At 39.8% G+C, this 13,139-nt stretch overlaps 1 protein-coding gene and 2 pseudogenes across 3 annotated transcripts; all 3 read right to left on the bottom strand.

Moving 5' to 3' along the window:
- Positions 1 to 512: 512 nt before the first annotated feature.
- LOC308236658 (small ribosomal subunit protein uS2-like) lies at positions 513 to 1,615 on the bottom strand (annotated as a pseudogene). Its single transcript has 2 exons — positions 1,437 to 1,615; positions 513 to 1,225 (listed from the first exon to the last, which is right to left on the bottom strand). The product of its transcript is annotated as a small ribosomal subunit protein uS2-like (transcript).
- A 2,499-nt stretch (positions 1,616 to 4,114) lies between these two features.
- On the bottom strand, positions 4,115 to 4,859 carry LOC308236516 (DNA-directed RNA polymerase II subunit RPB3-like; annotated as a pseudogene). Its single transcript has one exon. The product of its transcript is annotated as a DNA-directed RNA polymerase II subunit RPB3-like (transcript).
- Positions 4,860 to 11,607: 6,748 nt separating this feature from the next.
- MOS (MOS proto-oncogene, serine/threonine kinase) lies at positions 11,608 to 12,690 on the bottom strand (the record flags this gene model as incomplete). The annotated part of the gene is made up of 1 exon (XM_080646543.1): positions 11,608 to 12,690. One exon carries the CDS (start codon positions 12,688 to 12,690, stop codon positions 11,608 to 11,610), a length of 1,083 nt encoding a protein of 360 aa, XP_080502669.1.
- Between the last annotated feature and the right edge of the window lie 449 nt (positions 12,691 to 13,139).

Raw genomic sequence — 13,139 nt, forward strand, 5'->3', positions numbered from 1 at the left:
TTCTGAGATTATTTCTTAAAAGTTATCCCTAGTTTCTTTGAGTAATTTTATGATTTCATTATGGAATGGATTTAGAATTATATCAAACGCTTTTTCATTAACTCAGCAGGTGTTTATATGATTTTTCTTTTTTGATCTATTTTGATCTAATAGTTGAGCCTTTTTTTAAGGAATATTTCTTTTTAAAAATATATTTTTTATTGATTTCAGAGAGGAAGGGAGAGAGAGATAGAAACATCAACGATGAGAGAGAATCATTGATCATCTGCCTCTGGCATGCCCCACACCGGGGATTGAGTCTACAACTCAGTCATGTGACCAGGAATCAAACCATGACCTCCTGGTTCATAGGTTGACACTTAACCAGTGAGCCATGCTGGCCCGGCAAGGCACCCTATTTCATAAGCAGTTCTTCAAGTACTCATGAGGTAACGTTTTCCTATTTTTCTTAATTGTTTCCTATATGCATTTTCTTTCTTTCCTTTTCTTAGGAACTTTCTTTTCCGTCAACCTTATTTCCATTCTGTTAAGATTTTGTGGAAGAACGGCTTTAGATCACTCAGTGATTGTTCCTGCCCCTCAGTGGCCTGAGCACTGGGGGCTGCAGACCAGTCTTCAGTAGGAAACTGCTGAATAGGCACAAACATGCACGCCTTCAGACCCGTCTGCGACCTCAGTTGAGCAGCAGTGAACTTGGGCGCTGGAGTCGTCCATTGACCCTGAGATTCCTCCTTGGTCACAGCCTTTTCAGCAGTGCCTGCTCTTCCTTTTCAATCTCTTCAGGATCTCTCTAGAAGTAGTGATCAGGCATGACTTCCCATGGGTGTTCATGGGAGAGGGTGCCATGTATGTTCAGTACTTCCCAGGCCAGCATCTACCACATCAGACCAACTGAGTGAACCTCCTTGTTGTTGTAAGGGATGGCAATGCCCACATAACACAGAGGAGAGTCTGTTACACAAAGCAATGCTAGGCAGGTTAACATAAGACGCCTCTGTGAGACGCTGGTGGTCATAACCACCAGAAGTCTCGGCTCCAGGAAGGCTGCCTGGATCTGGTTGGTGAAGGGTCCAGGAGTGAAGCAGCAGCAACAGGAGGGCTCCAGGGGCAGCAGCAAACTTCAGCACAGCTCCCTGGCCAGTGTTCCTGGATGATATGACTGACATCAGCGCGGTTTTCAGTGGCAACAATGGCACGAGCTGCCAGCAGAAGCTTCTCCCAGGTCCTCTTCAGATTTTTTAAAAAATATATTTTTATTGATTTCAGAGAGGAAGGGAGAGGGAGAGAGAGATAGAAACATCAACGATGAGAGAGTATCATTGATCGGCTGCCTCCTGCACGCCCCCTACTAGGGATCGAGCCCACAACCCAAGCATGTGCCCTTGACTGGAATCGAACCTGGGACCTTCCAGTCCTCAGTCCAATGCTCTATCCACTGAGCCAAACCAGCTAGGGCCCTCTTCAGATTTATGATGTAGATGCCATCACTGTTCCTTTTGTAGATGTACTGTTGCATCTGGAAGTCAAGGTTGGTGCCACCTAAGTGGGTTCCTGCTGCAAGGAATTTGAGGACATCCTCCGCCTTCATTTGCAGAACATCAAGGGATCTGGACATTGTGAGAGTTTCCCGTTACGTTACGTGGGAACCGAGATGGGCCACTCTCTGGGTAGCGAGGAACTGGTATATGCATTTTCTCTACCAGGAATTGACTTTTCAAGATTTTTACCCATTTCTTGCCTTGGCTGGGTGGCTTGGTTAGAGCATTGCCCTATACACCAAAAGGTTGCAGGTTCGATTCCCAGGCAGGGCACATACCTGGGTTACAGGTTTGATCCCTGGTCTGGTACATATGGGAGGCAACCAATTGATATTTCTCTCTCACATCAATGTTTATCTCTCTCTCTCTCTCTTTCTCTCTCTCTCTTTCTCTCTTTCAAATTAATAAAACAACAACAATATATCCTCAGGTAAGGATTAAGATAAAAAAGAATTTTCTCCATTTCTCTATTAAGGCATGATGATTTTTTATTTGTGTGTGTTCTTTATAGAAAAAAATTAACCTATTGTCAGTTACATTTTGAACAAAGTTTTTGCAGCCAATTATCTGTATTTATTTATATTTTTATATCCAGAAGTTATACTTTTTATGTAATGAAATATGGCAACCTCCTTTACAGGTTTTTTCCCCACTGCTTTTATAAAAGCTTAGGAACTCTTTCCTCCTTCTAGTTTGTATTAACTACTCAAATCCATTTCTTCCAGTTTTACAGACGCTCTTTAACCCATCTGGAAATGATTTGGGTATGTGGTATGTAAGTTATTTATTTTAAAAAACATATAGTTTTAGTAGAACTGTTGGTGGTAGGCTAAAAGTTCCTTGAAAACAGGAAGCATGACATAGTCACTCTGTTTTCCTTGACTTTCCCAGACAGAAGAATCACTGAACACAGCCTCTCTTTCCTCAGGGGATAGCACCCATGCCGCAGTCAGGAAAAGTGGGTTCCCTCCCCCTTCCCTCTGTTTGGAGACACTAACTGCCTGTCCCCTTGCTAGTATCATGGCATCTCCCCACGGGCTTCTGCCCCTGTTGTCCGTTAAGGACATCTTACACATTTGCAGAGTCAGGGAAAAGGCTACCCAAGATGTGAGCCCCCTTGTGCCTCTTTTATTTCAATTGTTCTGATTTCAGTTGTTCATATAACCCTCCAACCTCCCCACTGGTAATTTTTCCTGGAAGGCACCTCGAAAGATCTCCTCCTTCAGTCCCTAGCGTGGCCTAGGCTACTTTCTCTTTGCCCTTACATTCTCTTCAGGATAAATTTCTTTTCCATTGGAACAGCTCCTCCTCAGTGAAGGAGAAGCCATTATTTCCTGGTTGCCTTTTTATCTTTTTGATTAGGAGAGGTGGAGGGATTGTGGGTGATGGCCAACTATTGGCGATCCTTAGTGATCCTTTCCATGAAGTCTGAGACTTGGTTTAAATAAGATCCTGAACAGGCCCACTACCCTCAGTGGTGCCAGAAGTTGTGAGTTCCTACTACAGGTCCACCTCAGGGACTCTTATTAAAGAATTAAAAAACAAAACACCCAATACTTTGTTTTTAATTTTTTTAAATTTACCTTTATTGTTTAAAGTATTACAGATGTCCCCCTTTTTACCCCCATTGATGCCCTCTACCCCGCTCCTGCCCCCTTCCCAAGCCTTCACTCCACTATTGTCTGTGTCCATGGGTTAGGCATATATGCATGTAAGTTCTTTAATTTCTCCCCCCTCACCCCCTTCCCTCTGAGATTCATCATCTGTTGCATGCTTCCATGTCTCTGGATCTATTTTTATTCATCAGTTTATTTTGTTCATTAGATTCCACATATAAGTGAGGTTGTGATATTTGTCTTTCTCTGACTGGCTTATTTCACTTAGCATAATACTCTTGAGGTCCCTCCATGTTGTCTCAAAGGGTAATAGATGCTTCTTTTTTTACAGCTGCATAGCATTCCATTGTGTAGAGAATGAAATACAGGGTTTATTTGTGGAGGGGAGGGGCAGCCAGGGTCTAACACTGTTCTCAAATTAGGCACACTTGGGAATTTGAGTGAAGTATCAGTAGGCTGGCCCTGGGCAGGGACTGGGTTTGTAGGCAGCCTGAATGAGGGTTCTTGCGCTCAATCCTAACACCAGAAACCTAAGGTACAACTGTAAAAAGTTCAACTTTTGGATAGAATGTAAAGAGCTGAAATAACCAAAAGAGGAGGATCCAGTGGTTTTTAACAGGGAAGCAGTACGACCGCTACAGGCAGATCAGGAAACGGGGGGAGGGGGGTCTGGGTTCTGCAGAGACTATTGCCAATTGGCAGGCAGGGCCAGGGATGCTGAATGTCCAGTAAGAGACTGTCCTGCCTCAAATACCAGTGGCACCTCTGGTAATCTATCTGTGACCAAGCAAGATGGGCACTTTCCCACTCTGCTACCCCTCTAGTTGGTACTGATGTCTTGCCAAGAAGTGTAAGTAACAGCTGTCCAGACCCCAGAAGCTAGAAGAGTCTGAGGAGAGACCTGAAACACAGCTGCTGGCTTCAATCCCTTTTCGCTGAAGCAGGTGAGCTGCCGCTAGTTTATGTGAGGATGTCACTCTTGATATCATAGCTTAACTGGGTCTGTAAATCTCTCAGCTTCTTCCATCCAGAGGGGGCCAAGAGGACGATGGTTTCAGAGCGCAGGACTCCACCTGGTAGTAAAACCTCTCTGGCTTGTCATTGGGGTGTAGGGAGCCTGTGACTCATCCTCATCCAGCTCTGAGTGCTCCCTCTTTGGCCATTCCTCTGGCTTGGAGTACACTGTGTGCCCCTGCAGTCGGGTTCCACTGAGCATGCTCCTTGCCAAAGCATAGGCACAAAGTCTCCAAGTCTTGCTCCTGGCCCTTTCACAGCTTGACAATGAGGATGTGCCCTACGCCACAGTCATTGAGGTTATTATCTCGGTTCTGGGAGGTCACTGGAATGGCCCTGGGGCTGTTGGAGATGAAGTTTCAAGAGGTGACATGAGGAGTGTGATCTTCATTGCACCACATGTGGAGAATGAACTTCGTGGAGCATTCAGGGCAGAACTCTTCACGCATGCAGTCCCAGGAGTACTGCAGCCTGTCCATAGTGTCCACACTAGTGAGGGGGATTGATCCAAGCCTGTGAATGATGAACTTGTCATGAAGGAACTTGTCATCTAGGCTACTATGGGCACTTCAGTGATGAAGACCTTCTGAATAGAATTGGCCACCTCTAGGTCCTCATTCTTAATGATGAACTTGACACTCTCCTCAGTGAGCTCTGTGAACCCCATGGTGGGCTGGTTGGCATATGGCATCGCACCCAAAAACCCATGTCTCTTTAAAATTGAACTTTTATGGGCTAAGGAGGAAACTATAAAATAGGAAGAGTGGGGAGAATACAAATAAAGTAAATCTAAAAGTAGCCCTCAAATCTAAAGCCAATACTGGATAGTGGACCTGTTTTCAAAAAATAGAAAAATAGCCCTAGCCGGTTTGGCTAAGTGGATAGAGCTTCACCCTGCAGACTGAAGGGTCCTGGGTTCAATTCCAGTGAAGGGCACATGCCTGGTTGTGGGCTCGATCCCCAGTAGGGGGCATGCAGGAAACAGCTGATCAATGAGTCTCATTGGTATTTTTTTTTAAATATATTTTATTGATTTTTTATAGAGAGAAAGGGAGAGGAATAGAGAGCTAGAAACATCGATCAGCTGCCTCCTGCACACCTCCACCGGGGATGTGCCCGCAACCAAGGCACATGCCCTTGACCGGAATCGAACCTGGGACCTGGGACCTTTCAGTCCGCAGGTCGATGCTCTATCCACTGAGCTAAACCGGTTAGGGCTCATTGGTATTTCTATCTCTCTCTCCCGCTCTCTTCCTCTCTGAAATCAATAAAAATATATTTAAAAAAAATAAACCATTGAATGTCTCTCCATCATTTTTCTCTCCTAACACCCTACTGGAGATACTGATGAGTAACAGAATGGCCAAAACATGGACAGCAAAAAAGACAGAAGAAAAGATCCTTAATTGTATACTCCACCCTGAATTCAATGGACTCTCACAGAAACAGAGTTGTCCTAGTGATGGATTATTCTAGCTGAAATTACAATAGCAGGACATTCTGAAATAATTATGGAAAGATACACTCCATAATTACACTCCAGTAGACAATGAGAGTTGTATGATTTCCCCATAATAGACCAGCATGACCCTCATCACAAAATTCATCAGGAGGGAAAACAGGTTGTTTTTCTGACTTTAAAAAAAGAGCTTATTCTTCAGATTGTGGCAGAATCTAAATTTCTTAAGGACTTAAAGATTACTTAATATTTGACAAATATTTGGTCAGACTAACTGTACAATGTGTTCTAATATGATTCACCACCATTCCTTAAAGGGGGAAAATCTACTTCCAGTTCTGAAGTCAGGGAATTCTGTAACTTGATTCCTCTGTAAGGGGACTTGCTTCTGGCATTTGCTGCTATTATTCTGTCAAATTTTGTTCTCCTTTCCCTTTAAATTTTTTCTGGCTGCACTCTATTATTCCACAGACCTTTAGGTTTTCCCTCTTTGTAATTTGATGCCCTATTCAGCAGTGTTCAGGAAGCTGTCTTGCTTTAGTTTAGTCCTTCTCGGCTGCTTCTGCTTTCCTTAGCTGAATGGGTAGCTTGTTTCCTCTTTTACGCTTTTTCTCTTTTGAGGGAGCCTGTACTGTTTTATTACTCTATTTTAAAGAAAGCATGGATTTCACATAGGGAGTTGGCTCACATGTATCAAAGTAATAAAAAAGAATATTTACTTTAATCACTTTGATATTATTTCTTAAAATTCATTTCATAGAAAAACCACACTAAAATATATCCTGAGACCCACCACACACTCATTTTCATCTTTTTGTTTTTTATTTTTTTTTTAATTTTTATAATTTATATGTGAGCAGCAGTTAAAGGGTCAAATAGTTGCACTAGAATTACTGCCCCCCAAAAGCTTCAAGGATGCCACACCAACTCTTGGGGTCTTGCAATCACTTTCAACTCCCTTTTGCTATTAATTTTGGTAACTAAATCTGTACCTCTTAATAACATACTTATGTGGACACTTCTTGATTTTTTTTTTTTTTAGTTTTAGTTTTAGGCATTATCTATGGACTTTTCTCTTTGGAAGATTAGGATTTAGTTTTATTTCACTTCTATCCTCCGTACCTATAGTCACAATTCCTCTCCATTCATCCTTCCATTATTGTTATGTTATTCTTTTGGTTAGATCAACATACAGTGTTGCTTTATTATAGCTATTATACAAGGCTATTTGAACTGAACCATTTGTTATACAATATTTGCTTTCCTTGTGTTGCCCAACTTTTTGTGTCCCCTAAAGTTAATAAAATTTGTTTCATTCTCTTTGTTGTTGTTTTTTTCCTGTAGTCATCATTGTTTATCCCATACTCTCCTCACACTATGGAGTATTATTTCAATCCATTAAAACACAGGTATTCATTAGTTTTATCTTCTTTGAATCATCAGACCTGCACAATTGACAGCTTGTTATCTTCAACCACCATGGTCCTTGGAGATTCCCTTTGCCTCGCTCTTTCCCGGATACTGTTTTCTTCTTTTCTGCTTTATACACTTGCTTTAGTAGGATACCCCCTCAAGTAGTTTTCTGAGAAAGGGTGCATAGTAGTGAATTTTTGAGACCTTGCCTGTCTCAAAAGGTCTTTAGCCAACATGTACATTCAATTAATAATTTGGCTGAGTATAGAATTCTAAGTTGGAAATGATTTTCCCTCAGAATTTTGGAAATAGTAATCTCTATTGTCTTCTAGGATCCTTATCTTTTATATGTGATCTTGTTTTTTTTTTTTTTAATTTTTGGAAGCTTTTAGGGTTTTTTTTTATTGCCCCTAATGTTCTAAAAAATTTTTGGTAATGTGCCTTATTTGTTTTTATTTGTTGTCTGGGCAATCAATACTACATCTTTTCAATATGGAAACTTTGTTTCCTAAATTGTTTGTTGATAATTTTCTCCTATTTCCATATCTTCTATCTCTGGAACTTCTATTTGAATATTAGACTTTCCATACGGATCCTCCAATTGTCTTGCTTTCATTCAATCTCTTTAACTTTTCCTCTACTTATCTTTACCCATTTTTCTAATGAATTTTTAATGTATATAATTATAGTTTTAACTTCCAAAAACTCTTTTTACTATTTTCTAGGTGTTTTTTTTTTAAGAACCCCCCTTCTTTTTCCATGTAGCCAATATCTCCTTTTATATCTCTATAAGGATAGTTAAGATTTTTTTATCTTCCTCTTTTCATATTAAAGGTTTTCTTTGGAAATAAAATGGGCTGTATGCTGCTATTTAATAGTAGGGCTATAAAAAGCTAATTGGTAACTCTGAACATGTGGATGGACCTTTAAGAATGAAAGCCTCACAGTAGGTTAATTCTGGTGGTTTTACTGCATAAAGGGTATTAGCTTGGTTGCCAGATTCTGCAAACTTAAAACAGGCAATACTAAAACTTTTGGGCATTCTGTGGAAAAACTCAGGTTATATCTCAGGTTCCCCTACTGCTGACTTAAATGTTCTAGGGCATACTGAACTTCCCAGCTTCCTAAATTTTGTTCCTATAATTTTCCCTTTCTCTTTGTCCTTGTGAATTAATGCTTTAAAAAAATTCATCTGTCACATGGGAATTAGGGAGAACAGATACATGAGTGTGTTTTGAACTTTATTATTCACTGGAAGTTCCAATATTTTCCAAGACTGTCAGGAAATTTTAAATTTGGGAAATGTATTTAATATATTAATAATGAAATCAGTATTCACAAAATCTTAAATTTAGTACTGCATGACCTCTTCAAATAGAAAGTAATATCAACTCTTAAGTCTATGTCCATGCTTTTGCTTTCTCCCACTTAATCTAGCTTACATGATGCTCAGGGCATATTGGATGATGAAATATATGCTTGCTGAATATGTGAATACATGGATAAGAATTATTTTATTATCAGATTTATGTGAAGGAAAGAAGTACACACTATAGTTATTTCCTCTTTTAAAACATAGGGCACTGCATTGTGTTTCTCAGATACTTTTTCTGTTTCTCTTTGAAAACCATCCTTAATTACATTATGCTTTCAATAGCAATTTTATTGATTGATTTTTATAAACTAGATAAAATATTGTTTAAACCTTTGAAATAATGAAGCTAAGAGTAAGGTATCCCCTGCCACTATAATGGAATGGTTAAGGACATGGGCTCTGGCCCTATCACTTATTTGTGTGACTCTGGGCAAGTTATTATTAATATCTCTATTAATAATAGTAAATATGCTAGAGGAGTTATGAGGATTTAACTTGACATCTGTGCAAAATACTTTACAGTTCCTGGTACATAACACTCAATAAACTTTAGCTATGATGATGATAATTTTTCTGAACAGTGAAGATAGTAATTAATATGTACTTAATTGCAATTGTTTTTAATCTATAAGTTAATTTAGGAAGTCTGTACATCTTAATGGTGTCTTTTTATTTGTTTGAGACTTCTTATATATGTTTTTTTTGTTGTTAATCCTCATCCGAGGATATTTTTCCATTGATTTTTCTAGGCAGAGTGGAAGAGAGAGGGAAAGACCGAGAGAAACATTGATGTGAGAGAAACACATGGATTGGTTGCCTCTTGCATGAGCCCTGACCAGGGCCTGGGCCGGGGAGGAGCCTGCAACCAAGGAACATGCCCTTGACTGGATTCGAACCCGGGACCCTTTGGTCTGCAGGCTGACGTTCTATTCACTGAGCCAAACCAGCTAGGGCTTATATACTTTTTAAGAGTACTTTTAAAGTTTTCCCAATAAAAAATTTTTCACACTTTTAATTAAACTTATACCTACTTTTCTTTTAAAAGTTTTATTTTTTATGTCTACTTCTATATATTTCTCTTTATATCTCTATCTATCTACCTCTTAAAAACTGAGTTCACACTGATACCTATTTCATTTCAACACTCTAGGATTAATTATAGACTTCCTTCTTTTTGTACTTATAGCCCCCTTCTACAACATTTATGCAACTTAGCTCTCATTATCCTCAATATGCTTATTTGTTCAACCCTCCTGTATACAACTAATATTCCTCCCACACTGGTCAAGTATCCCATCTTCTGGGTCTACAACCACGTGGCTGTGACTGTGTCAGAGAGAATATACTCTCCTTTTCATAGCTATTGTAAAAGGAATCCTCTTCTTTTATAAATTTCAACTGTTTTTTGTTTACATATTTGAAATCTATGGGTTTCATGTTAGTTTTATATCCTGCTATCTTATACAATCTTCTCATTGTTTGAATTATTTTTAATTAATTCTTTATACAGCCTGAAAATAGAATCTGCAAACAAAATTAGTTTTCTCTCTTTAGAATTTTTAAAACTCAAATTTCCTTTTCTTTTCTATTTTCATTGATTAATAAAATGTTAAATAGTAGTGGTAGTATGCACATTCATTCTTATATTATTCCTGACTTAGTGGGCATGCCTCCAGTCATTCTCTATTATGATGGTGGCTGTTGGGCTGAAATGTGTGTTTGTGTGTGTTTTATACTTTTTAAACTTTTTATTTTGAAATAATTTTAGAAATATAGAAAATTCGCAAAGATAGTATGGAGAATTCTTATATACACTTCACCTAACTTTCCCTAATGTTAACTAACCATGATGCAGTTATAAAAGCAAAGAGATTAACATTGGTCATGTGTGCATTTTTAAAAGTCCTGTTAAGGAAGTATGCATTGATTCTTCTCTTTTAGTCTCTTTTTAAAAATTGGGAATGAGTGTTCAATTTTGTCAAATGTCTTCTCAGTACATATCCTTATTTTTTCTTTTCACCAATTAATATGATGAATTAATAGATTTTCTAATATTGACCCATCCTTGCATATTGGAATAACTCACATGATTAGAAAATTAATTTTTAAAAATTATCTGTTGAATTCTGTTTGCTAATATCTTATTTAGAAACTTTAAGATTGGTCTGTAGTTTATTTTTTAAAGCAACTTTATCAGGGTTCAGTATAAAGGTTATTCTTAAAAATAATTTGCAAGTTTTCCTTCTAATATAAGTAGCATCAATATTTCCTAGTCTCTAACATTTGATATAAGTTAGTGGGAATTTGGGCTTAATGTCATATAGGGTGAGGAGGGGGAGTGACGAACAACCTCTTTTATTTCTTCTATAGAAATTGGTCTATTATAGATTTGCTATCTTCACTGGGGCAAGTTTTGGTAAATTACATTTTTCTAGAACACTATATATTCTTCTAGGTGTTCAAATTTATTTCTATACAGACATGCAAAGTTTTCTCTTAAAATTAAAAAAATTTCTTGTTATATCATTATTCTCCCTTTATTAATTCTTTGTTTATGTGCTTTTATATAAGTCAACTTGTGGTTTATATGTTTTGTTGATTTTTAGGCAACAAACTATTTACATATTCATTTGTTTATTTACTTGGTCTAGCTTTTTAAACTCTCAATAATCAATAAAAACATTTTTTTAAGAAATAAAAAAATAAACTTACCTCAATTTGTGAATTTTATGTATGAAAGTTATCACAAACAAGAAATTTTGTTGGAGGGAACAGGAAGACAATATTTTTCAAAAAAGGTTTTTACTTATTTGGTATGGGAGCAAGTAAACTATTAATAGTTTAAATTTAGGTGGTGGGTATGAAGAATTTATGGAAAATTTTTAGCATTTTACAATTCAGTTCTGTTTTGGACAAATTGTTTTTATCAATAACAAATTTGAATAAATGCAATACTATGGAACTTTTAAAGCAAGTCCACTAGCTGAAAAAGCAAAGCATAGACCTCTATAAAGGAATAAGGTTAGTTACTAACAGCACTAGGGCCACTACCAGATTTGTAGCTCTTAGAAAAAGCATTTGAGACTAAAGGAGATTTTAGTAACTTTATTTTCTAAATATATGTCCTACAAATATGATTTTTTTTCCTACATCTTCACTTCTTTAAAAATAAATAGAAACAAAGACAAAGGCTTATCTTGAAACAGGTTTAGAGTCAGCGAGTTCAGCTCTCAGGGAGTTGAGGTCAGCCAGGAGCAGTTCTGCACTTGGCCTCTGCACAGCACTGGCCCTCCAGCAGCCCTGGATCATCTTCTCCAGTCTCTTCCCAGGGACAGAGTCCGAGAAGACAGCTGCCGAGAGAGGCGGCCGCAGGTTGTAAGCCACTACCGCGTAGAGCACGTGCTGACGCTCCCCCAAGTAAGGCACCTCCTTGGTAGTCATTTGCCAGAGAGTGATGGCGAAAGAATAGATGTCAGCTTTGGGCGTTAGGATCTCTCCTTTGAGGAGCTCTGGGGCCCGGTGGGTGTAGGTGCCGCCCAGGTGGTAAGAAGGAGTCTGGAAGCACGGGAGATCTTCCAGCCTCTCAGAACAACCAAAGTCCCCAATTTTGCAGACATCCTGTTCACTGATCAAAACGTTAGCGGGCTTCAGGTCCAAGTGCACAATGCTTTGAGAGTGGAGGAAGAGCAGTCCATTCACAATATCCAGGGCATACTTCAGGCACTTAGACAAATTTAACTCCTCTCCTGCACAACAGCGAGACTCCACTTCCTCCTGCTCCACCTCTTCCTCAGGGGAGCTGGTAGCACCGTATATGACTTGGTGTAAAGTGACGTTGCCACCAAACTCCATGATTATGGTGCCTAAACTATTAAAGCCCACAGGCGTGCGCGTACTGGCAGCCACAACCCCCACGATGTTCTCATGGCGAAGCCTTGCGATGTTGAGCTCAGCCCAGAAACTGCGCTGGGATGCCAGTCGGTTCTTGGTGCACCTGTTCACTTGCTTGATGGCCACGAGCACACCGTGGTAAGTCGCCTTGTACACGGAGCCGAAGCCCCCAGCTCCCAACCTCTGCAGGAAGCACACCTGCTCCCAGTCAATGGTGCACCAGGCCAGCCGGCGAGGCAGCCGTGGGGCCCTGGGAGGAGTGGTCCCCAGGAAGAGCTTCCCTGCCCTCCCTGGGAGCTCCGAGGGGCTGCTGCAGGGCCTGGAGTCCCCAGAGGGAGAAAACTCGCCCGGGAGGTAACTGCGCCGCGGGAGGGGCGAGGGCATGGCCTCTTCCACGTGGATCCAGAGCGGCTCAGGTAAGTGAAAACCCCTATCAGTTTGGGAGCATGACTGACTGACTGCCTACTCCTTTGCTCCGCCTCAGGGTTTTTCTCCTCTTCCTTCATTTTTCCATTGAGCCGCATCTGTGCGGTTACTCAGCAAGGGTGTCTATCAGATGGGGAAAACAATCTGAATGAAGCACAACAATATCTTTCAGGTGAAAGCATTGCCCTTCGACACTTACAGTGAATTCTTATAACAACTAGCGCTCAGATAAACAGCACTCCTCTTTTACACTATTTCTGAATTGTATTAAAATGGGCTCCCCCCCCCACCCAAGTCTCATCCACTGAACATTATCAGTAATGCAGTAATGAGACTGAAAAGGCCACAGTACAATTTCACACTTTGCAGGACATAATGATTGTCACTGTTACTCTCCAGCTGCATTA

The sequence above is a fragment of the Plecotus auritus genome, assembly GCF_963455305.1.
Source record: "Plecotus auritus genome assembly, chromosome: 11".
NCBI classification, from domain to species: Eukaryota; Metazoa; Chordata; class Mammalia; order Chiroptera; family Vespertilionidae; genus Plecotus; species Plecotus auritus.